The sequence below is a fragment of the Carassius auratus genome, chromosome 19 (assembly GCF_003368295.1).
Source record: "Carassius auratus strain Wakin chromosome 19, ASM336829v1, whole genome shotgun sequence".
Taxonomy (NCBI): domain Eukaryota; kingdom Metazoa; phylum Chordata; class Actinopteri; order Cypriniformes; family Cyprinidae; genus Carassius; species Carassius auratus.
The window spans coordinates 24280892-24308341 of record NC_039261.1 but is presented as its reverse complement, the minus strand read 5'-3'; the positions used below and the strand labels follow the sequence as shown (position 1 = coordinate 24308341).

At 38.4% G+C, this 27450-nt stretch overlaps 1 protein-coding gene across 1 annotated transcript in view; it reads right to left on the bottom strand.

Moving 5' to 3' along the window:
- Nucleotides 1-425: 425 nt before the first annotated feature.
- LOC113119898 (nectin-2) overlaps nt 426-27450 on the bottom strand; it is an 80981-nt gene continuing 53956 nt past the window's right edge. Inside the window, exons 2-7 of the mRNA XM_026289608.1 lie at nt 22841-22950; nt 21998-22241; nt 19583-19876; nt 17723-17840; nt 15444-15592; nt 426-2004 (exon numbers count right to left, since the gene is read on the bottom strand). Coding sequence (XP_026145393.1) covers nt 1457-2004; nt 15444-15592; nt 17723-17840; nt 19583-19876; nt 21998-22241; nt 22841-22950 — 1463 coding nt within the window. The 3' untranslated portion in view covers nt 426-1456. The remainder of the gene's footprint in view (nt 2005-15443; nt 15593-17722; nt 17841-19582; nt 19877-21997; nt 22242-22840; nt 22951-27450) is intronic.

Below are 27450 nucleotides of genomic sequence, written 5' to 3'. Positions count from 1 at the left end.
TGTGAAACCAAGGATGAATGAGTCACGGCTCAAGTAATTCAAAGCACTGCCGAAGCGTCCGTACAATCGGCATATTATGCAAAGCACGTGCTCGCCGACAACCTAGAGACTAATGAATCCAGATCTGGATGCACATTGTTACACACTCACAGTTATCTGAAATGTCTTTTTATGTAGTCCAAAAAAAGAAAAAGTTGGCTTATGTGCGAGGCTTCTAATCAAACCTCTGGCCGGCTCTAGAGAGACTCTGTAAAGCGAGTGGCCTAATATCACTTCCGACCATACGGTGAGAGCGCTTCGCCCCTTGACCTTTTTTCACAGCTGGCAGCTTTTCAACACCGTGGACTCCGCTGAACCGGGCAACATATGCCGCCTGGCTTACCGCTCCCTGCTGGGGTCCATCGAGCGCTCCGCCGTCAACATAATCCCACACTCAAAGGCACATCAGTTGTGTTTCTCTCAAGGCCCAGCCTTTGCTGCCAATCTGCGATGTGCATTAATCTACTTAATCAGTTTTAGTGAAGATGCAGTATTGACTCCAAGCCTGTTTCCTCCTGGAAGGATTCGTGCGCTGTAGCTAGTCGAGCTCCTGTCTGCAGTTTTTAGATGTTGTGTCACATGGTTTTGATATAACTGGATTAATCAGGGGTTGGGAAAAAACATGCATCAGCCAAAAATGCACAACACTCTTCTGAATTAAACATGGCCCGGAACAAACCGTTCTGCAGAGGTTGACAGGAGAGAACGGAGGAAACAAACAAAAACACTATTGCGCCTCTGCCTAGAACCCCTCGAGTCATTCAGAAAATTCCTTTAGCGTAACAAGACATCCAATTAATAAACGAGAGCTAAAAAAATAGTAGGGGAAAGTTAAAATCGTTCACAGCTGGAGTTGATCGGTGGCACAGATGAATGACCCAGATGCTGGAGCGAGCACTACATTGACGTTCTCTGTTTCGCCAAACAAAACATCCAGCTGTTCTCGAAGACGACATTCCCGGGCTGTGATAAAAGAAGCCTGATGTATGCAACCTGGAGAGAGCGGCCTTGGCTTCCAGGTCACAGCTTGCTGCGCCACTCGTGCGACGTAGCATTGACAGTCCTCCATGCTTAATCACTGGGCTTTCTTTTCACTTCAAAGAGCCAACTTGATTTAGTGCTCATGGGAGTGAATCAACCACGAAAGATGGATTCTGGCTAGAATGGGCATTAACACCAAGTTACACAACAACAGTTACACAACAACAAAATCACTCTTATTTTCAGTCAGTATTATGAGTTAAAAGTACACATCATGAGGGGAGTAGCATTAATTTGTGTTTTCAGTTTGATAATGAGTGCTTTCATCTACAGATGTGACATTAACTGTTCTGCTTCCGCTCCTCAGATGGCAAGTTTCTGTCTTTTTGTTTTAAAAGGTCAAGTGAATATCAGTCAGGTGTATTATCTGTTTCCTCTAGACGTAAATGGCAGTCCGGGAGATGATGGACCCGTCTCGCTGGGACTCCATGTCGTCGTCCAGATAAAGTGTGCACTCGTCTTTGTGCTGGTGGATTTGGTAGCTGGGCGACAGCCCGCTGAAACGGTCGTACCTTTCGTCCTCTTCTTCATCATCTAGGCTGTCATTGAGGGCGTCAAACTTCCTGCGCTCAGCCTCGTTCAACTCGCCGCTCAGCAGGATGTCATGGGCGGTTGGCGTGCTTCCAGTCATGCGCGGGAACTCGTTGCTTTTCTCCGTCAGGGCGCCCGGCTCGCTTTCGCGGTACGTATAGATCGGCCCATTGTTGTTGGATCCTGCACCATTCTTGCTAGCCTTCTTGCCTCCAAAAAGACGAGTTTTGTTCCCATAAGCTCCCTGTTCGCCGTCGCCTGAATATCCGTGCTGATGGCGGCGACTTCTCATCACTAAAAAGGCGACCAACGCACTGACCAAAACGAGCGCCAAGAAGCTTCCCAGAATGGCTCCGGCCACCATGCCAGCGCTGGATGGGTCTTCAGTCGACTCTGCAGAGGAGGGGAGGGGCACAAATGAGGACGTTTCTGCCTGGTGGTGGTGGTGTACGATTTGGTTCAGTTTAGACTGAGTAATGGTTTTTGGCTGCCCCCAGTTCCCAGCTACAAGTCCTATGGTGTGAGCCAAGTTTGCCGGATCCGCTCTCGGGTCGAGAAAACAACACAAACGTCCGTTCCTTCTATGCTCGGGAGCTGACCAGGTGAATTAGACTACACAAGTGGAGAGTTAAAAAGAGAAACACACAGATGGAGAAAGGATGTAAAGATTATGTCAAAGTATGGTCATGCAAAGAGGAAGAAACGTAAATTACACTGTGAATGCAGTCCTCCAGCTAACGTTAGCTAATTGGTCAGCTTGCACATTCCCCACCAAATTCCTGGGAACGTGTCCAAGTCACAAACACTAAAGGAACACCTGCTTCAGGAAGGATTAGCCCCATTTCATGCTGCATAGAGCCTGCATGAAATGCGCTGCTGAGGCAGCATGCACATATATATACATATATAGTGGTGGTGAAGTCAAGAAAAGTAATTATATTTACAGTCTGATTTAATCAAAAGTTTTCTGACCAAGTCTGTTTGTGCAACTTAAAGAACAGTAATAGTGCTATGCAAGTCACCTGCATTGATTTTGGTTACATTACTGTATTACACAGGTCAATATTTTATAAAACGCTGGTCCTACAGCTAACCTTATAAATATGCAAAGCAACAGAATTATGGAAAAGTGCACGAGTTTGAGGTTTTGTAAGAAGTTAAATGGATTAAAAACACACCCAGCTCACTGATTTAAATAACAGTTAGACTTTTACAGTGGTGCTTTTTAGTGCAAAACTATGCAAAGTTGTTGTGGGTGCCAAGGTATCACTAAGTGGTCTCTTAAATTGCTTTGAAACACAATAGCACACTTTCCTCAGGATGCACAATTTGAGAAATCATATCATGCCCACACAGTAGCTCTAACTGTGCAAAAAAAAGAGTTTGAGTTGCTTCTTTTAATGAATCACTCAAAAAGACTCACAATCTCAGGAGTTACTGTTTGAATCATAACAGAAAAGTGTTTATAATATTAAATGTAATTAAATGTTCTGTTTGGTCCACACTTACTGAAGAAATTTCCATTACTTTTCAAAGACTTAATGACTCTTTCTGTATGATACATTGATTTAAGTGTTTTACTAAGTTTTACTAGTCTTTTTAAATGATTCAGTGAATCATTCACTTAATCAAATCTGTCACGGATTCATTCAGGAAACAAACTCAAGTGAGTCATTGAATTATTTTTTTAACAATACATTTTTTTACAATTTGAATTAATTAAACAATTTCTTCAAAACTACTAAATTCAGAAATGCCACTACTGTGTGTTGCAATCAATGCACTTTAAACTTTTTTTGTTAGCGGATTGATGAAAGAACTATAAATATAGTTTCTGATCAATATTGTTATTTAATTATAATGACTTTATTTTTGTGTAGAATTTGCAAGTGCACTGTTGGTCTGAATATAAATGAGGGTTTGAGTAACAGTAACCTTAACCTTAGCGAACAGTGCTACTGAAATAAGCTGAAGCTCTGTAGCTTGTTTAATTCAAAGGCTAAATAGCATGCACACTCCTCTAAACTTGTGCCTTGCTCTCGGTCAAGCAATCACCAATTCCACCTCTCGCAATTTCCCCTGTTACCATGACAATTTCAGTCATTATGCATTCAGGCTACTAGAAACAAGTCAAGAGGCTTTTTCAAAAAAAAAAAAAAAAGTCTCTGCTCTGCTCGTTTTCGTGCTACGGGCTCCAGAACTACTGAGAAACGTTTCATACAAGACAAAAAGAAGAGTAGGCTACTGATGAAAATGTGCAAACATGTACAAGTACATTCAATTTCTTCCCACACAATTTGGATACGACTTAATATTCCTGCAATATAACGAGCGTATGAGTGCTCCCTCTCCCACACACTTTTTTCCCTGTTCGTTTGCTCCTCCGCTGGTTTGTTTTATCCCAGTCCCGGGAGATATAGAGGTGCTAAAAGAGCTCTTTCTTAGGATACCCTATTCCATTTCACAGTGCCTCTCAGTCCGCTGTCATTAAAGTCTCTTCAAGCCTCGCTGCTACTGAAAACAGGCTCGCATGTGGGACTGAGACACACACATACACATACACATACACACGACTACACAACCAGCTAACATCCCCAATCTCTCTTAACCTCACTCTCCTGGCGCTATCTCTGCCAGATGCCACAGCTCAGGATCCATTATTCATCGGCCTGGCAGACAGTTTCCGTGAACCATACAGTCGACATCTAGCTCGGAGACTGAGAGACAAAAGACAAAGGTGGGTTGAGGAGAAATACAGCTGTGCTGCACTGTGATTCTGAGCGCGACCGGACAAATAGCTTGTGTTACATTTTGACCGCTCTTGTGCACAAGTAAAAAAAAAATGGAGATGCACGCTTTTTCAGACTTTTTCACTTTTAATGCTCCTGTATCTTTAGTCGGCTGTAGTGCGAGTGCTTAACCTTTTCTGGGTAAATTGAAGATATTGTTATCCAAACGATGGCACTCGGCCAGCAGGGGAGGCTTGCGCTATCGATCCACTCCGGGGCTAATACAACATTAAGCCGCCAAATTAACTAGCACAACTCTTTATGAGTGTTATTGAAAAACGTTGAGTTCCTACAAGCCACATTGAGAGTGAACCTTAGAGAGCCGTGGAAGCTGTTAAAGGTCATTATTGTCTAAGAATGTTGATGGGTTCGCGGACAAAGCACCTCTTCAGACCTCGTGACCTTTAACGTGTCCGCTACGCTCCTCGAGTACCATAACTACAGCGCATTATTATTCTGCCACACTCTTGTTAATGACATGCTACATTCGTTCGACGTTAAAGTCCACGGTTCAATTTTCCTGCATACATGCATAGCTGGAATCAGTTGCTCGGTAGAATAATAATGTGAGAAATAATAACTTCTGAGAGAGTTTATTAAAACATTTTTTCCATACTTTTTTTTCAATTGGTATTTAAGGGGGGGGGGGGGGGGGAGGCTTAAAACAGTTAAAGGCATGAACCAACTAGCAACAAGGTGAATGATAATATTTCCAATAAATTTTAATTTGAAGCTAAAAAGTATCTCAAAAATGGGATAAAAAGACAAACCTGTGTGCTTAAGAACTACAATCCCATGAGGCACTGCAAATAAATCTAATTCAAGACAATGGAGAACTATTGATTTGAAGATGTTGATTAGGTCACACTTTATTTTAGGGTCCAATTCACACTATGAACTAACCATTAACTATGACTTTTGCCTCAATTAAATCCTTTTTTGCTGCTTATTAATAGTTTATAAGGTAGTTGTTAAGTTTAGGGTATTGGATATGCATTATATGTACTTTATAAGCTCTAATAAACAGCCAATATGTTAATAATAGACATGCTAATAAGCAACTAGTTATTGGTGTGAATTGGACCCTATATTAAAGTGTTACCATTGATTATATATGCACATTACATACACAATTATAACTTATATATTCACAATTTTTATATTTAATTTTTTCATAGTAACTTCTATATATCAAAACATAATCAGATTTTACTTTAAATATACACATTCACGATTAACATTTAAATATTTTCAGATCTGTTTCTATATTCATATTTAAATTTACATTTATATATTATAATATGATATATATATATATATATATATAACTGCATACTCGCTATTTAAATAAGTATATCTTATATATTATTATTTATATATACATAAAAAAATTAACACTATATATACTATATATACAGGACTTATTTACATTTATATAGTAAGATTTGTATCTTTACAATGGTACATTCTGATTTTATGTAAGTTTTATCTATTTGGTCTTTCATATAAGTACGTACATGCATTATATATGAATGTTCTTTTCACTTCCAGAACACAACTCTATTCGCATACGCAGAAGTCCTCCATACATCGCGTCATCAATTTCCTGGAAGAATTGATCAATTCCAGCTATTTTCAACTCAACAAAATGGCACCTTTCCCAAAGCACAAGGCGGCACCAGCTATAATCACGGCATTCAGGGCTGTAATTTATGCCATTATTCATGTTTTTCCCAAGCTATAGGTTGTAGATAGAGACCACTCAGCAGTCTGATTGCTAGCAGAGCTCCACATCACACCGCCACCGCTGTTCACTCGCCCATGAATCCTATTTATAAAACAACACAACTACCGCCCCAGGTAGAACTACAACTGCTACAGAAGCTATCAATCACACAACAACAGTGTACCCAAAGTGATCCGCACATGCACCGCATGAGTGCGATCATTAGATTCTAATTTATTTCTTTTAAAATACACAGGTTTTTGGCAGAGCAGAAGGAGCGGTATGATGGATAGGGGCGAACACAGACAGATCACATTTCCTTTGACTGTAAAGGATAGGCTCAAATCTCAGCCGTGTCCTGCGGTGGCCCCTCCCTTCCGCCGTCTCACACGTCCCGTTATTGATTTATTGGAAAGCTCAGGGCGCATACGTTCAGCTTACACCAAACTCTCCCGCAGTCCTCCTAAAGCCCGGGATAACTGACAGGCGACGTGGTGACCACTAATGGTGCTGCCAAAAGTGATGTAGGAAAGCGTCCAAACTGGGCTGACTGACCAAAGAGTGCACTTCCACCAAGGTAATTACTTGAAAAACACAAAAAGAGCCAGGTTTTGAGATGCGGAATTGAGTGCTTAGATGACTGGGTCATGTGCAGCGCCTGTTAGAAAATGCTAAATCCAGCAGATTTTGATGTATAATTGTGCTTTGAGCAGAGCCTAATAACCCTGTTGCCAGAGACACTCGTTTTCATGCTAGAAAACACACACACACACACACACACACACACACACACACATACACATGCTTGTTGACAGCTTAAAGAGCGGGGCGTTCAGAGCTTCTCTGGAGGAGGATGGGAATTCTGACATGCACGTTTCTCAATTTGGATCTGTGGCAGGCAGTAATCCCAGGATGCTGATCTTGATTTCTTTTGTCCTGCTAAAGTCACCGTGTGCACTGTACATCAAAGAGCCGGCGTAAGCATGGCTGAGTGGATTACAACATCAGGATGAAAAGAAAACACCTCGCAACCTCGCCAGGTCTTGGGTCGTGAACATGAGATTTCCAAAAATGGCATCATGTGCAAAAAGAGCTGGGTGATAAACCAAACATTGGCATATCACACACACACACAGACATAGTGCATCCTTAAGCTACTTTATATACATGCATATATATGTATTCACACATACAAATATGCACACAGGCATTTTTTCTTGCTGCTATCAGTGAATTAAATCAAACTCAGAAATGTTTATAGTCTCTGCATGACAATTTTTACATTTAATAAAATGTTTTAGTAAGAACCTACTTGGGTAAATATTGATGTTTGTTTTTAATACTGGTGGTATATAGCGTTTATATTCTAATAAATGAAAATGGTTGCATATCGTTCGTCCATGACATACTTTTCCATGTCAGTTTAATAAGTAGAGACAACTATACACAAACTAAATATTGCTTCGGTTATTGTTATATTCGGGTGTATAACTGGAAATCATTCAATTTCATTCTTGATTATTAAAATAATAGCTCATAACATTTTGTTAGCATTATTTCACCGTGCATTCAAACCTGTATGAATTTCTTTCTTCCAAACAAACCATGATTGTTCCCCATTGACTTTCATAGGATTTTTTTCAATGGAAGTCAATGGGGACCAGCACCAGTTTGGTTACCAACGTTCTTCAGAATTTCGTCTTTTGTGTTCAACAGAAGAAAGACATTTATATAGGTTTGAAACAACTTGAGGGTGAATAAATACAATTCTCAACTGTCCCTTTAACTAGAATTCCTATATTTTACTTATTGCATTAAACATTTTGAATCCATCTGGCACTATGATTGAAAATGATAACTCCTCTGAGGGGGAAAAAAACAGCCCTTTATATATTGAATATGATAAGGCGCCTGGAACACAGAAATCCATTTATAGTCTAGCCCTTTATGTAGATCACAAGTTTATTAGAGGGAAGATTCAGGTAATGACGAATAATGACAGATAACAGGATTGTGGAAGCGCTAGAAATCGCTCGGCTTAAGCCAGGCTAACCACAGCTAAGCTGTAAAAGGATCCCGTAATGATTTTTCAACAGTTCATTGCATCCGCCATCACATCAGTGTCAACATCCGTGAGAAATTTGTGAAAAATGTGCCATTGTCCCATTTCAGACAGCCTGCTCCTCAAAATCCACTCTTTTGCAAAGAAAATCGCGGGGAATAATGAGAGCCTGAAAACTAAATGTTTATAAAAAAATGTAAAAAAAAAAAAAAATGCAGCTGGCTCCATCTGGATAAGCACGGCATGTATTCTGTTTTTGAGCATTAAAGCATCAGTATACACGCGGCCGGGCAGATTCTAAACTCTGACATGTGTACAAAATTGCTGTGAGAGAATGATGAAGGAGCGGCTCAGTAAAAATGCTGCTTTTAAGTAAGCCTCCATTGATTCCGACACAGAGATGCATCGCTTGATACATCTTTAAAGCGCTCAGAGCTGCCCGCTTCTAGGGTAGATTGCACAAGCCATGCATCAGAAACTGCGCACAAATAGCTTTGATATTCAATTTAGCGTTGTTTGAGAAGAAATACGTTTTTTTTAAGCCATAACATTTTCATTAAAAGAATACTTAATTAACTCTTTCAGTGTTCCAAATGGCTAATAATGTTCATGAATACTTAAACGTTCCACATGAATCATTCGCTCAATGCTTATGTAAGGAAAGCCCAGTAAATCATTAAATCAGTAGAATCCGGCCGGGTCAACAAGGCAGCCAAAGGCGAGACCCAGGGAAAGCCTGATTTCTATTCCGCAATTGATCAAAGCGAAGGAAAAGGCAAGCTGGCGAGCCCTCGTGTTTCCACAGTGCGCTCTGAGGTTTCGGAGCATCTGTAATGAGTCCTAATGATGGACGGGGTGGGCTAAGAGCCAGGTAATCTTGGCAGGCCACTTTTCTGACATTTCACTTAATGTTAGCAGAGCGATATCTCCTCGCCCTCTCGTGGTCTCAGTCTTTGTCTCGGTTTTCTCCTGCTAAGCCGTGGGTGATAAGCTTCAACCAGGTCTTTCTCTCACCTTATCTCACACGCAGAGTTCCAGACATTGTTTTCACACCGCAAGGCTTAAGACGCTATAGATAAGAGCCCTATAACTGCTTGATATGATGAGAGGGAATACATCAGATTCGAGCACGCCAGCACATATTCAAGACCGGAGGAACCAAATGCAATTATTTAAAGATGAAGTGTGTCATTTGTTTGATATATATGCAAAGTCAACTAGAAGAAAGATTCAAATGTCAAATTCTAATTTATTCATAAAGTGCTTTTCACAAGTTGTTTCAAAGCCGCTTTACAGAAAATCATATTAAAGTTTATATTATCTTAATACCATCATGCCTTTGTCACATTAGCAGATCAGAGCTGGACGATAATAGACTCTTGTGACAATGCAATCAAGCAGGTGAGATGTGCTATATGCACTGTAAAAATGATTTTGTTGACATTATAAATAAAGATTATTGAGTGTGTTTTACAAGATTTCAATTGGTCACTTACCATTTCTTTGTAAATAACTGTGAAATTTACTAGCAATTTCAAATTGAAAAATTTTCTACATCCATGTTTTAAGTGTAAATGTATATTGCTTTTCATGAGTATTGTTGGGAGTAACGCATTACAGGAAATGTAAGTTATGTAATATTACTTCTCCAAGTAACTAGTTAAGTAACGCATTACTTTTTAATTTAGAAGTAGATTTCTTTTTCAAATAAGTAACGCTAGCAGGGCTGATAGTGAAAAAAATTCCTGAGCCTGAACTTTTTTTCCTTGCCCCCCGAGAGGGTATTATGTATGCGACGCACTTTTAACACAACTTGTTGGCCCCTGGGCCCAAATATATAAACAGCCTAAGTATGTATAACCCTGATCATCATTATTGACAAGTGGCTCTTTTTTAGATATTTTCATATTTGCATTATGCCCTCAGTATTATTCAAGAAAACACAGCATTTTCTTCTCAATATGTTCAGTGCCTACATTGACCTTATTAGCCCATCTTAGTACAATCACTGGAAGTAAATGCTGCAGATGCTACAGTCATACCAAGACAGGTCAGTAAGTGCCATTACTTACGTTTGGAGTTGAGAAATATGAGACACAATTGCAAACACCTTCGCGCATGGAGCATTGCCTTAACCTGTATCAATCTATTTGACAAAGACACGAGGCCCGCCCCTTAACTACTTCTGATTGGCTCATGAGTCGTTGAGCGTTAAAGCTGCTCTCTGACCTGCGCATCTCACATCTAAATGACAGATCAGTACGACGACATATAGTGCCATGTAAAAAAAAAATATATATTTAATAAAAAAAAATCTAAGTTTCCGAGATAAAGTCGAAACTCCGAGATTAAAGTCGGAATATTCAGAGAATAAAGTCGAAATATCTAACCTCTGCAAAAAATAATAATAATATTAATAATAAAAATAAAGTCGGAGAATAAAGTCGAAATGTTCCGAGAATAAAATACTTTATTCCGTGCGGAAACAAGGCTATGGTTGTGACGATGACGCACTTGATTTATTAGCCTATGTAGCCTACTGCTGTTCTGTTTGCATAGACAGAACATAGCAAAACGTTTAGATAAAGTTTCAGCTATTAAAACAGTTCCGTTTTGTATGTATGACACATTGATTTCGTTTCTGTTTTATTAAGTTCACTTCCGCAGTAAAGAGACGTCTGCAGATTTTGTTTGTCTGTAAATACACGGTGCGCTGTCATTCATGATGAAAATAAAACTAAATGTCATTCTCCATGATTTCAATGAATAATCCACCTGGTCAACATAATGTTTTATTCATTGATACTTTTAATTGAATAATGCCTATCACTTGAAACAGTTTTGCTGATTTGTATTTATTAAAACGATGTATTTTAAATTTATATTAGTCTACATCAACTTGTATTCCTTGTACATAACAATGAATGTGTCGGAGGGTAAGGGGATATTTGAATTATTTATGAATAAACTAGTGTATTCTAAATCAGTGACAAGATCCTTAATAGAAATCTCCACTTTGACGCGAGAAATGCATCTTTACATATATTTTTTGGTTTGATTTGTTTTATTTCGTTAAGCAATAATTTAAATCTCCCCATCTATGTATTTGATGTTGGTAAGGCATGTATTGTTTTGAGGATAATTCGTTTCTACTGGATAAAAAAAAGTGCAAGTGACGACTCTTGCGCCTCTGTATTGCATTGTGCAAGCTTCCACTCTCCGCACAAACCATTGGATATGCGCCTATACCTTATGTATATCTGACTAATAAAAAATCTTCCCATTACAACTTAATTAATAAAAACAGAAACGAAATCATTTTGCCATACATACAAAACGGAACTATTTTAATAGCTGAAACGATGTCTAACATAACAGCACATATTCTCTTCCGTGCTTTTAAAAACAGACATCAAATAAACATTAGACAATCTTTTTTATTATTATTATTATTATTATTTTTTTTTTTTAACATGGCACTAAAACGCCGCCGTAGACCAATATAACCAACCTGATTTTTTTTTTTTTTTTTCGCAGCCACAGTAGCCTACGCCGGAAATCCGGCGTGGTGCCGGAACGCTATCACCCCTGCGCTAGTTTCCCATTTCTTGACTGACAGCTCTCAAGTTGCCTTGTTTAGAGAAATCGAGAGTCGTTGCGTGCGCTGTGATGTTACTGTAATTCTAGACTAAATATGAACATTATTTACTCTTCTTGCGGCACAAAAACAGATAAAACAGTAGTCAACAAAATTAATAAAAATAGTCAAATGCAAACTCAGAATATTATATAAACCTGTAATAACTGCAAAAATATAATTTCTTTTTGATCCCATTTTATTAATGTCTTTGCTATTGACCTTCGATGATCTAAATCAATGATACTAGTAAGAAAAAGAATAACATTTGCGTTTCATTTTTGTTAGTGCAGAATAGTGTTAAACTTTCTTCCTCCTGCGTCGTATTCTTCATGCAATACGTTTGAGCTGCGCCCTGTACTGTACTTTCCTTCAGCCTGAGGCGTATTCATTTCACTTTTGGTGTGAAAGTGCTTATAAACTTGTAAAATAACTTTTTATATTAAAAACAAACAAGCCCTGCCAAGATTTAAAAAGTATCTCAAAAGTAACATAACGCATTACTTTCAATAAAAGTAACTAAGTACTGTAATTTGTTACTTCTTTAAGGAAGAACGCAATATTGTAATGCATTACTTTTAAAAGTAACTTTCCCCAACACATTTCATAAGTATGCTTTATGTATGAAAATTGGATATACTGTATAAATAACTAGGTTATAGGACATTCATAGGCTAATTTCTCTCAAAAGTGGCATTTACAAGCAATTTTTTAAATGATACTCTTCACCATTAAGAATAGACCATTAAAATCTCGTTCAACTGAGCACTAATTTGAAAATCTGGTAGTTACAGACCCGAATCTGATGATCCAAATGAGCAAAATCATGAATGGATGCAGTGAAGTGCCGCAGTCTACAATCCGCACTGAATTAGCTAATCTTTGGGTTCGGAAATTCATTTCACGCTTTCGCTCAATGCACTTTCTGAAAGAGCAGCTGGAACGTCCTTTCAGTGCTAGTTTAGTGCTGTTCTACATGATGAAGCACTATAGCCATGCTTAAGGAACGATCTGATATTAATATTTCATTCCTGATTCATTGATTCAATGTCTCTACAAAGCAGACATTGGCAAACAAGCACTAGCACAAGGAATTCTCAAAATATGATCATATTGTAAAACATGGTTTCTAAAAAAAAAACATAATGGTTGCCCTAGATTTGCCAGACAATGTGGTCTTTCTTGTTGACAAATGAATCCTTACAGACCAATGAACTCTTGCATTCAAAACAGGCTGGTCTTTTCAGCAGGGACGTGCCTTGTGTGCTGTTTTAAGTTGTGCATGCACTTACATGCTTGCATGCAAATGTGTGCCCGTGTTTTCTGCAAAAACTCAAGAGTTTCGCTACCAACCCCAATAAATGGCACCAAGTTCCAGCCAAAAATGTAAGCCGCTAAATGGCCTCTCAATCCCCCAATAGAGTCTACAATGAAAGCTTTCAGTTTCTGAAAATGGCTAGGGAGGGGAAAGAAATGAAGAAACACTCCTTCTTGGCAAGCTGCATGATTAGTCTGTTAGCTGGCACAAGCGGAGGTCTCCATCCTTCAAGGCGGGAGGAAAGCGGGAAAAGGAAAAAGAGTGATTTCTACTTCCAGAGGATTCTGTCTGGGGGATGTTCCTCTTAAAAACAACCCTCCTTCCAACCGTCTTTTCTCATTTTTATTTTACGCAAACAAATACACACACATACAATTTCTTTCCAGCTAGGCCGGTGGATCCACTGGGAACCAGTGCAATCTAGCCTCATTCACGTGTACAGTTTTGGGAGCTGGGGGTTTTTAAATTCCTCTTGCGTCAGCACAAGTCTCGCCTGCAATCCGCTGAGCTTTGTCATGGTGTGGCATTCGTGTCTGCATTCGTATTAGACCCTGCTTAATCGGACTTAATGACTTAATTGAAATACACACGGCGCAGCACAAGACCAGTACAAACAACAGATGGGTAAACTGAAAAAAAAGAAAGCCTTGCACTCTTTAAGGTTTTTTTTCAGTAGGGGTTTCAAGATTGCAGTCACGTGCAAAGACAAAAAAAATAAAAAGGAGAGGTCTGTGAATTTCATGGTCAGTTTGAATAGTCTTAGAGGGGTTTCGGACACTTTTAAGGAGAAGCTTGGCTAGACCAACCAGCGAAACACCATCATGACCATTCTAGACTAATTTAAACCAGACAAGGTTTATCTACCCAGGCCAGGCTGGTTAAATTGGTCAATTTTGATTTTTTTGATGTTTTTTTTAATACTTTTCAGATGGTCAGAGAGGGGGGTGATTTATATGGAGCAGGTAAACACCAGTTTGCAGTGTTGGGAGAGCAGCTAGACCTTCTGAAATCAGTCACTACTTTAGGCTGGTTTAAGCAGCTTGTTTTTCAGCAGGGTTTTCATGATTGATCATCAGTGTCTCAAGTACTAAATTACTCTGTGTATTAAAGAAAGGTATTAAAGATTACACATACTGATGAGTAATTCTCTGCCACAGGCACATTTCACTCAAATTCGATCATATATAATTCTGTCACACACACCAAAACAGCTCTCCTACCCTGATGAACAGACCTGCTTGACCAGTACGAACCAGCAGAACCCAACCTCCACCAGCATGGAAATCACTGGCCTTTTAATCAAGACTGTGCAAAACATCACGCAAACAAAATCAATGACAACGCAATGACAATCCCCGGTTATGTGCGTCAGCGCTGAATGCATCAAGACATGATTGGACGTGAATGTTTCTTTAAGCACAAGGCATCCTTACGACAGTGTTAAAACTCTCCCCTATAACAGTGATGTGAGAGAGAACAACATCCCACACTTGCTTGCTACAGAGCGCCTACAAAGAGCCTTTGTTCTCCCACAAGACAACTGAAATTTCCAAAAGGGTTCCCACGGATTTCTAAATGCGGCTCTTGCGCTTTCCTTGGCATTAGAAAGTGTCAAAAGCACAGTGGCTCGTGGGCCTACAACGTGTCCATTTAGCCAAGCAGCCGCTCCGTAGCTGATCGACAATGGGTATCGTTTCAACAAATGGACCATCAAGACAGTATGCGTATCAGCTATTACACAAAATGTCTGTCAGAGTGAGTTTCGGCACAAAGCATTAGGAAAGAAAAAAAAGAAACCCATGCACAGGAACTGAGAGGAAAAGAAGAACAGCAACCCGTTTTCTTTTTCTGTTAAGAGAGGTTAAAGAAACAACAGAACTGTGCTAATAGGTATGGTGAAGAGGGAAAAGAAAACAAGTGGAAAAAAGAAATCAAAAGCAACCCGGCAAACTGGCTCACACCAAGTGACCCCACATAGAACAAAGACTTCTGGAGAAAATCACACAAAATTGGGTTAGGCAGGCCAACTAGAAACCCAACCACCAAGTAAGAGTCTGGCTTCTGAAGGCCACCCACATTAGAGAAGCGTACATGAAACTCTAGTAGTAAGAAGAAACCATTTTCCCATGTTGTGTGTGTTTTTCTAAGTGTGAGGGAGGTGGCGTGCAACACCGTGTCCAAACCAGGCACGAATGCTTCAGCTCCACTCGTGCATGCCTGGTTTGGACGCTGTACAGCTGAAAGTGTACTGACTGTGTGCATCAGTAGTGCATGTGTCATTCCTGCAATGCTTTACTCACCGATGACCATGACGACCAGCTCTTTCTTGCCAGATCCCAGACTGTTCTTCACCTCGCACACAAAAGTGGTGTTCACCGTTTCGTCCACCTTCTTCACCAGCAGCCGGTTTTGATCCACTTGTACCGAAGGCGGCAACTGACCCGATGCCCTGAAGAACCATTGACAGAGAAAAGAGGATTTGTAGCTAGTTTTTGAAAGCATGCTGGCTTCACTCTTGTCTAGTTTTAAGACTAGGAATCAGGTTTTAACTCTTTCCCTGCCATTTTCCAGCATTCTGTGTTATTACAAAATCTTTTGAAAGAGTAATGAACATCAGGATCAAAAAACACAAGCGGTCACATTTGTAAGCATGATGCATATGTGTAAAAAAATAATGCAGTAATCAAACATTAAACAGCACATACATCTAAACTGCCTAATGTTATCAGAAGACATGTCGACCCAGGAAGTGGTTTGGGACTGTGTCAGCTTTGGGAGTGTTGAGCAAAGCAATCTACTCCAACTATGCTCTTATCATCAATCCTGACATAGTCTTTGACAAAAACATGATTTTCTGTTGCTATCTTTCATTAAACTTAGCCACAAAAATCTTTTTTTTAAAGCAGAGGCTTTGTTCGGTCTATGACATATTGCATGTTCGGATATTCATAATAAAAAATATTCTGGGAACTGTGAAAATTTTATGAAAATGCTGTCAGTGAATAGAAAAAAACGCTAGTAATGAAAGTGTTAATATTTAATCAGTCGGTCTTGATTGATTAAATTGCTTTCCACTGATGTAATGTTTAAACAGAAGGCTAAGTTAAAGTATTAATCTAAGTCATTTTATCATTTGTTTCTAATTTACTTTTATTTGATTACATTACAAGTAGATTATTCAATTTAGATTTCACTTATTGCTTTTAGCCTGTGTTGTTAGGAACCCAGATCAACATATAAAAAGGAGGCCAAAGATCGAGGTGAAAGTGATTATATAATGTACTTAATTTTACAGTGTAAGAAATGACTGATAAAGAATACAGCTGTAAGAACTTTGCAGCTGTGCAAATGCATTAAATGCAAATAAATCACTAGTGCAGTCACTAGCTGTTCAATATTTATTTATAGAATTCATGTAAATACTAACAAAATATGTATTCCCCTTCTAAGCTAAACTTCACCTTGTTAACAAAAAATGCACCATATATCTCTAAATATATCGCTAAGCATGTTTTGAGAATTTGCTAGTGTTATACATGGTGGAAAAATAATGACTGCTTGTGTGTGGGTGTGTGTGTGTGTGTGTGTGTGTGTGTTTATTCCACTTTAACGCACACCATTATAATTAGGCCTACTCCATTTGGAAAAGTGCAAGAAAAACCCGTAAGTGTTGCATATTTGTCAACCAACTTCAAACCCAGCAATCAAACTGCCGCATCCAAGTGTCTCTCACCCACTAAGTCTTGCTAATAAATGTTGTTTCTCGATCTGTATCGATTTATGTTCTTCTTTGTTTTGGTGAGAAAATGAAGTTGAACCAGTGAAGCGTTAATAGGCTGCTGCTGCTTTCTACCGAAGGCGGAGATGCTTCCTCAATTCACAGCCAATTAGCTGAGCTGTTGTTAGCCATAGCGGACTTTGTTTGGTCATATAGGAGATGGAACAACAGCACATAAATATAAATATGAAATATGGATTCTCTTCATACTAAATGAATAATAATGCTAATGAAAACAGGATGAAAAATGATTGTATTGTTTCCTTCCCTTTTTGAGCATATTCTGTCATAATAATAATAAACAGAATGTGTTTTTTTCTTTAATAGAAGGAAATATTTAGCAGAATGTGCAGGTATATCTATATCTATCTATCCATCTTGCGGTTTTTATTTTTAATCAAATTAATGAGGCTTTGGTGAGACTTTCTTTAGTCTTTATAACAGTGGTCTACAATTGAAAATGACAAAAAAAACTTGTTTGCTCTATTCTTTCTCTTGTTAAGTTACAGTATTATAGCGATGCATGAGGAACAAGCCATAATTTAAGCTATTATTTGAATGCATTTCTGTGCATCATAGCTCTTGAACAGCTTTTGTGTTTTTATTTTGTGCTTTTGTCAGCTTTTATGCAGCTCATTCAAACCTGGCACTGTGAGTCATGAGATAAACGTGACATCAAAATCTTATTTAAATGTGCAGATCCTTCAATTCTTATTATGTTCCACCAAAATAAAAAATCATATAGGTTTGGATGCATAAATGATTGAACTGTTGCTCAAGGTTTATTATAGAGGAACTCACGCTCTCCAGGTAACTTCGGTGGGTGCTGGATTGGCATCAGCTTGGCAGGTCAAAACCACATCGGTTCGACCCATATACCAGTTACTGTCATAGCCTTCTATTGTCACAGTGGGTGGATCTAGAGAGAAAGTGAGAGAAACATCCATCTGTAAATCCTGCACTGAAAGCACAGTTCAGAGGCTGGTTATCTGTGTTCATGGGTGGGGAGAGAAGAAGATACAGCTCTGCTGCCCTGTAAACTCTCAAAGTGCTTCGACACGCTGGAGAAATGCAAGAGGTGAGGATGTTCCAAACAGGGACGCTTATAAAAGGAAACGGTGAAGTTGCAAATCTCTGACATCCTCAAACATTCCAGCTCAGCAATGCGAACACAGACACCTCAAACACTCTGTAAATAGCTTTCATAAAAAGAAAAAAATTGTGAACAATGTGTTGAAGCTGACATGTGAGGCAGAGATGCTTAAACGCATTTTTTGATGAAGGTTGGGTGGAGGGAGAATGATACGGGAGGATTATGAGTTCACGTGTGTGTCACTGAGAACTTCTTCAAAGGATTAGTTCGGCCAGAATTACAATTCTATCCTTGTTTACTCACTCTCGTGTCGTTCCAAAATAGTATGGCGTTCGTTCTTGTGAGAAACTTTACAAGAGAAGTTTTGAATAATCTGCTGGTGTGCTTTTCTTTTCAGTTACAGTACAACGAGTGCGAACTGAAGCTTTCAAGCTATAAAAAGGACACAACAGCAGCATAAAAGTCTTGAGAAGTCACACGGCAGCACAGTGAGTAACGGAGGAAGATTTGAGTCGATTATTGACTGATAATCTTCCCCTCCAGTGAAGTACTAGCCGGCAGGACAGGATCACTGAGAGAGTGAAAGAGAATCACAAACCAATCATTCACACCAGGGCTGTGCTCCTAAAAGAACTGGGGATCGTATTTTTACTTGAAACAAAATATGTTTTAACTTAAAATTATAAGAACAAGACATTGAAAAACATTGAAAAAATAAACTTTCAATTTATATTAACATCAGCTGAACCTGCCATACTACATTAACTAAAATAAAATAGGTTATAGGACATAAATAATAAAAATGACAAAAAATATAAAACTTTGAAAACAGAATACAAAAATAAAAACGGTTATTTATAAAAACAATAATCAAAACTTTGAAATTGAAAATGGAACATATATACATTTATAAATTAAACTAACTCAAATAATAAGAATAAACTGCAGATTAATTCAAATGAAACATTCAAAAAATAAAAACTTAAAATTTAATTTATTTGCATTAATGTACTACACTACTATTGATGTATGAAAATGACTTAAAAAAATAATACAATTCATAAAAATCAGAAATTGTAAAAAAAAACTAGCAAAAAAAAGGTAAAAATGTAGAAAAAAGAACGGCAACAATTATTAATACAAAAATATATACTATTAATTATTAAAACTTTACCTTTAAAATAAAAACAAATAAAAATAAAACATTTAGAATTAATCAAAACCAACAGTATCTCGATACTGAGAGAACACCAGTGGTCTCTACAATCTACTTTGCTTGAAATGATTTTGGGAAAGACAGCTGTGATTTATGAACTGGATCAAAGTCAAATGGAAAGATCTCATTCAAAAAATTTATTATTCATTGCTACTTATCTTTATTTTGCTATTTTAGAGCTTGACAGCCCTAAAAGGCCCCTATTTTTATTATACTGAAAAGACCAGCCAGGGTTTTCTTCAGGAAGTCACTCTTTGTGTTCCACAGAAGCAAGCATGTATTTAGACTGAATTTATTTAATAACTATTCCTCGCAGTGTGTGTGTGTGTGTGTGTGTGTGTGTGAATCTTACACTGCACCACCAGCTTCAGCGGGAAGGAATTGGGTTCGTTCTGCGTCCTCTGGTTCACCACGCAGGTGATTTCTTTCCCGTTTTCAGCCGGGGTCGGGATCATCCGATACTCGCTCTTCACGGTGACCGTCCCGTCGCTCTCAGGCACTGCAGTGTCATTATAGCGCCCAGCAACGGCTGTGCTCCAGGAGATTGTGGCCTCTGGTTTTCCTTGGGCAGCTTCACATCTGGCCACAACCACCTCAGAAGAGCCGGCCTGCACCGGGACAGCGGTGGCAGAGTTTTTGGGTCTGGCTGATGGAGGAAAACAAAATCAAAGCTTTACCACAATGCTTTGCTTTTCTCTTTTTTTTTTAAATCAATCAAGTGGGCCTTGAGTTAAAAGACACACAGCAAAGCTGCTCAGTACTTACGCCTGTTATTGGCTTCTATTAATGGAATAATATTCAGTCAGCAGATCATTATTGGAAGAAAACACACTGACAGGATGTTTTAAACATTCTACAGAGCCACTTATTACACAGCTACTTCAAAAGTAAATGGACATGAAATATTGATTGATTACTGGAGAAGAAAGAGCACAGAGTGATACGAGAGGCAGGAAACTAGCACACTTATGAAGGAAACCAGATGCCTGGGACAAACGGGGACGCTCATTATACCAAAATATTTTAATCACAGAACCGAGTAGAATCTTTTCATGAGACTTAACTAAAATGAACTAAATTTCATAAAACAACTGGAGAAAAAACCCCAGCTGAATTGAAATGAAATAAGACACTATACGTGCCATTTTTAGCACTAAGAATTGTTATATAGCAGTGCATATAAATAACATGATCAAATATCAGTGACAGGTTATTCATTCATTCTTACACACACACACACACACACACACACACTCTCTAACTACTGAAGAGGCATGTCCAAACAGAGTTTAAAGCAAGAGTTACCGATCAACTTAAAGAGAGAGGTCTGAGTTAATGTGTTACTTTGTGTACTCGGGAGTAAACTGTGAAAGATAAACAGAGCGAGCCGCTTGAACACAGCCAACACGGATAAACACTGACCTGTCTCTGGTGATAGCATTAGCTTGGTCATTCAAATGATGAATCAGGCTAATGGGCGACATTAGTGTTAAAGCAGACAGCAGAAGCACTACTGTGAGTAAAGCTAATGTAGTCTGTGCACTCCTAACATTTCAGTCTGAACATCAACCTTAAGGTTTGTCCTCTATTAGATTTTGTGTTGTTAATATTAAAGTTGCAATGATTGTAAATATTGCTTTGGTTTTAATGCGCTTATTATTTGGCCATTAGGTTTCCTAAAGACTGTGCCAGTAGGCTAATTTCACGCTCCCTGCTCATGTCAAGACTCACGAGCGTAGGAGCAGAGCTATTTTAAGAGCATCTCTGATTTGAACCTCATCAGCATTAATAGCAACCGTAAAGTTTGATTCATTTCCACAAATCAGTTCTTTTTCTTCAAATTACTCTGATTCAGTGACTAGTTTGAGTCATCATTTATCATTCTACATGCTTCTATATCACTATTGTTATTACTGTGATCATGATTTCTGCTTAGCATAATTGTTCGCTGTATTGGCCTGCTGGTTAATTATCCTGAACATTTTTCATTGCATGTTGTATTGGTAACAAGCTTCCAGAAGCTTTCATGGTCGCAGTTGGCAAATTTTAAGAGTTCGAATGCCCCAATCATTAATCAATGGATCAAATACGAGACGTCCTATTTTAATGTGCACATTAAATTAATTTGCATTTGATATACATAAAAAGAAATGCAAGTAAAATTCTCCTTTAAATGTAACTTTTTTTCCATTTCTTTTTCTAAATCCTTCTTATTAGACTTGTTGGTAAATTAACTATTGTTACTTTCTGTGAATCATAGTAAAAATGTTTGACAGTCATTATTTTTCTTTGCCCATAAAAGCAGAACACATTGTAATGTAGGGAAACAAATTAAAGCTGCATTAAACTTTTATTGTTATGATGCTCGAAAACAATACATTTTCTGCCAAGTGGTTTACGTAATCCTCCCAACTTGGCAACCATGCATTTGTGCTCTCTCTGCAATACTGAAAAAACACTGATGAACTGAAAACACCAGCAAACATGCTAGCTGCAGTTTAGCCATCTCTACTGACATAAAAAAGCAATACAGACAGGTTTTGACACCGCTGTTTACACCTAAATCTAAAAGCAAACTATGCATGTTGATGTTTTCTTGATTTGTGCTTATATGAAAGTGCAATAATTCTGATTTCATGTATAAAAAAAAATACAATTTAAAAGGCAATTAAATAGCTGAGCAAAATAACCACGATCAATGCAGATAGTTTAGCCACTATCTGCAGCCCTAGAGGCGGGTCTATAATTAAACAAGTGTGTTCCTTACCCAGCATGATAAGAGTGGTAGTCCCCTGCTCGTTCCCACTGGGGTAAGTTGCGTACTCGCAGATGTACTTGCCAGCATCAGCCATCTTCAGTTTGCTGATCCTAATGGAGGGGTTCTCCAGGGAGCCCTGAGTGAACGATACCCGGCCCTCAAAGTCTTTATTAGGGAAACTGGCTCCATATTGAGGGTGGTACACAGCAATGTTGTGCCTATCACCCTCCACACGTTCAAACATCCACGAAACCTGCAAATCAGAAAGAAAGAGGAAATCAATCCTCGCACGGCATTGCTTTTACATGCAGCATCCTGCTATCCACTAAACTAGATTGATGAAGGAGACACTGCACAACTATTGGGCCTGTGCTGAACTGTCACTATTACTTACATTTGTTCAAATAATTAGTTTTCATATAAGCCCTGAATTCTGTAGTTGAGATCTCTGTATATTTAAATGTGACCCAAGTATCTTTATCAAGCAGACGGATTCTCCTGAAAACTGCTGATAACCTTGAAATCATCAGTTTAGAAATAGTATAATCAAGTATAATCAAACTCACTGCCTTGTGCAACAGTATATGCCATCATCTTTTTGGGAGAATGTGACACTGAAGACCGAAAATTCAGCTTTGCATTACAGGAATAAAATAGATATTAAAATATATTCAAACAGAGTATAGTTGTTTCTACTGTATTTCTGACCAAATTACTGCAGCCTTGATGAGCACAAGAGACTTTTAAGATTCTTAAAACCCCAATCCTTTGAATATTTCATACACCCAAATGTATTCATTTACCAAACGTGATTTCTGAGACTTGGACCGAATCAAGAAAGCCTCGTCTCACCTGTGTGAGTTTGGTGGTTCCACTGTCGATGAACTGACAGCGCAGATTGACAGATCCATTTGGATACGCAGTGACTTCTGGTTCCACTCGAACACGCTGACTCCAGACCGCTGTAAAAGAGGACAGAGGGAGACATTAGAACAGCCCGGTATCACAGCCTCCATCAACATTACTCAAATGAAACCCAGACGTCAGGCTAATACCAAACACACCAAAGTGAGTGGCGTTATATTCCTGGGCCTGAGCTTCCTCTGGGAAGCAGAGCAGTCTCAGACTGATTAGAGCGCAGTGGCTTCATATCTATCGACTGAATGTGCAGACTGTCTCAGCGTGAGACTTATCCTGCTTTGATTGCCCATAATTAAAGAAGAAGAAAAAGCACAACTTTGAGCTCCCTCATCAACGCAGCATCAATCTACACGAGCACGGAATATGGATCAGAGTTGGGTTGAACAAATGCATCTGGATGAGAAGCATTATTACAGTCAATATAAAACGTTTTACTCCCACAATGCAACACATTCCCAAGAGAAACAGGATATTCAAGGAAACTTGTAGGGTTGCGCTTGATTCAATATCTGACTGGATTTTTTTATTTGGAATAATATGAGCTAATTAATTGATGATAATAAGACCAGGAACATGTATTAACCCTGTAAAGCCTGAAATAAGTCCGATTTTTTTTTTAAACGGAATGGTTTGTTGAAGCTTAACAAAAAGATAATTGTAAAAAAATTACATTTTTTGTTATTTTATGGTCCAATTCTTGCTATTAACAAACCATTAACTATGATTTTGCCTCAATAAACTCCCAATTTGCTGCTTATTAATAGTTAGTAAGGTAGTTGTTAAGTTTTGGTTTGGGGTAAGATTAGGAATGTAGAATATGGTCATGCAGAATAAGTGCTTTATAAGTACTAATAAACAACCTATATGTTAATAATAGACATGCTAATAAGCAACTAGGTAATAGTGAGAATTGGCCACTAAAATAAAGTATTACCAAAAATAGTATAATTGATACATCAGGCTTTAGTACGTCATTGCATAAAAATGCAATTTGGTGCATCCACTCATACTGTAATTATTGGCCCAAAAATGATAGCTTTAATGTAAAATTAAACAATGTATGCAAGGAAAGTCGTAAACCTAAGTTGCACCAGTAAGTGTTCATCTTGAAATATTACTAACAACATAAAAGTTATTATGTTTACCTCATAAAAATCATTAAAGATTTTACTACATATACCCTTGACTATCTTTCTCCTTTTTGGGGGGATAAAAGACTCATTTAGATCTCTATTATGTGTTCAAGGCCTCATTTTAGTCTGAAAGGAATCTTAATTGTTTTTGCTTGTGTGCGATATAATTAGTGGAAACTTTCTCAGCATCAGCGCCAAACACATCTCTCAGCACATAACAGATGGATTCTGCAAACTGAAAATTACATTACACACTTCACTTGGACGTAATTAAGTGCATAAATAACTAAAAAGAAATCATCAAAATAATGTTTATGCTGCTTTTAAAACTGTATCTCGTCCTTGAACAAAACAGTCAAGTGATCATTATATTATAACAGGAGGTTAAAGCCTAGAAAATAAAATACCTGCACATTTATTAGTGCTACAAAAACAAACCTGTGATACTATATCTGCTCACACTGATGATAAATGCCAACTGCACTGCGGTGCAAATCATGACGCTTTCAAAGAAATACTTCCTCTTTTGAAAACGTTGATCCCAAACAGTGATCTTTGTGTCAGCACAGCATTCGCTTATGCAAGGCCACAAAGTTCTTCAAAACTCACTCGCTTGCTTTCTGCTTTCACATTTTCTCACTCAGCCATACACAAAGGCAGGGTAAAATAAACAATCCGTGCTTTGGCTGGGCTCCTCGGCCGACTCCAGCGAGCTCCTGCGGAGACAGAAGCGAGAGTCCTCCAGCTCAGAGCTCCAGGAGTCAAAGGCCAGCGAGCAGCATGAGAGCTGCTCCATATATACTGATGGAATAAGGAATGGCTCAGTGCTCAAACACACACACACACACACATTCACGAAACAGCTGCTCTTGACAAGCTACAGATGCATCAGCATGCTCAAACACTCCAAACACAGACCTCAAATTGCATGCACCCCGGAGAGGATTAAATCCATCAAATGAAGGGTTGCAGCAACATAAAATCATACATAAACAGAGCTTGATTCGGTCATAGAAACGCATACCCTCAAATGCAAAGGCATTGTCCTCTTACGCTTCACCACAATGAAAAGATCTAACTCTGTTTATGTTCCACAAAGCATTAAATCGATTTGACCTCAAGATGGCAAGCCTCCTATAAATCAGGTCTGTTAGCCAACACTGACTGAAGAGTATGTGACACACTGTAGAGGATGCCAAATACTTGTCCTGCACTCTAATGTGTGTGTATTAAATGTGGTCTCCGTGATTTTGCCAAGACAGACATGTTCCTGGATCAACATCAAAAATATAGACTTAACCCAATCCCTACCCCTAAACCTAACTCTACCCATAATTCATTCCTAAAATCAGTGGAAAATGATAGCTGACTAATAAGGGTGTATAAGCACCTAACCGTGACTGTAAGCCTAAAACAGGTATTTCCTGAAAAGTTATATCTCAATTCTGATTGGTTGATAGGAATGTTGTTCCAGAATTAACAAGGATGTTGTTCTAGGAACATGTTGTACTTAGTGAAATCACGCTCACCATTAAAAGTACCGGAGGCTCTATGACACAAGCTTGATTTCAATGCATGATTGTGTCAAAATGCAATTTATATTGCAACTTAAAAACGCATCAAAAGAGCAGGTATTGATAATTTACTTGGAAGATCATTGAAATGGAAACGTTATGCGTTTCGGCCATTTATTTACGTTTGAAAATGGGTTTCAAAGTGAAAGTTTTCTAAAATAATAGCATTATTGTGTCCTTTTAAACTACAAAAATGCGAATTTGGGAACTGAATAAGCAAAAATGTTAATTTTTGAAACTTGTGTGTTCCTATAGTATAGACTGACTGAACAAGTTTCTTTATAAAGTGGCATCGCCAACTAGTGGCCTGGCATGCATAATACAGTTTTTTTTTTTTTTGCAGATCTGTGTGAACAGGCAATTGTTTTGACAACACTGTCATCTACATGTGAACATTTTCCAAAATGCAAAAGGAAAAACTCTAAAACGGCTATAGTGCCGTATTTCATTTTTATCAAGTCAACACTTTGTCAACTGCCAACACAGTGCAACAGTTAGAAGAAAATCTTGCTGGGCCACTTGAAGGTAGCTACTGACATGTTTATTACTAGCTCAATTACCTGAATAACACCACTTGTGGTTTAAAGGCACAGATTCGTCTATATACGCCCCATTAAACTTTCTGATGATGTTTATATCTGTCACAATAATGCAAACATTTACAAAGCACAAAATCAAGCTTACACAGCTTTAAAAAAAATTGCATTCATGTACAATAGCTTTGCATCAAAAATAAATTACTTTTAAATATGCATTCAGTTAGAAAATTGCCATTTTAAATGCTAATATCGTGTTTCACAATAATACTTTTACTACATTTTTGATCACAAATGCAGCTTTGGTGAGGAGAAGACAAGAGAATGACTATTTGATATGACGTATAAAAATTTATTTCTAAAAAAGGAAAAGGCAAAATAAAGTATGTTATTACGTGTTTTGTGTCAGAATAATTATTTACTATTTTTATATACATTCACATCCATCTAAACCTTCTAAATAGAAGTCTCTGTCAACAAATATTGCTCGTTATTTGTATTTGACAAACAATGTTCGACTAATGCATCTACTGTGGGTATTTACATTTAATCTCCATTTAAGGTGTCAATCACACAAGGATGGAGGTATTTAAACGAGTTTCCCATATCACTGTGTGCTCGCTGCATGTCCGTGTCCAGGGCTTCAGTGTCAGGAAGTGTGTGTTTTCATTATACCAGGAACAGCATGTGACTCAGTGTAGCAGAATTCTCCCTGAAGGTACACAATGGCCTGTCAGACCAGCTCCACAGAATAAGAAACAGAAGCACAAAGCATTTATTCACTCACCTCGCACAGCTTGCTCTTCTTTTGCTTTCTTCTATCTCAGTCTCATAACTCTATTTCCCTCTCTCTCTTCCTCCATACACATCAACAAATGAGTCATAGAGTGGTGTGTAGTTGTACGATGCTTTAGTCATTCGTTTTTCATGGGGTCAGTGAAAGAACGCCATGGATTTCAGAACGAAAGAAAGAAAGAGAAAAGGAGAACAACACGGTGAAGAGCGAACATGGATCAGCTCTCGTCTCATTTGCATGCGTACTCAGCATGCTCTACAGCCTCTCTTTGTGTTCAAGTGTTTCGGTTCATATTCCTGTACTGATCTACTATTTGCACTGGTTTTAATACCTCTGAAACAGTCGGCCGTCTGCATGCTGCTGATACACTTTACTTAAGGATGACAAATGAACACAAGCAGGCCAGCAACAGGCTCTTCAATAAGACACAAACACATTTAAGGGGAACTAGCAATTTCACAAAAGCACATAAGCTTGCTTTATGTACTCAATGCAAAGCCCA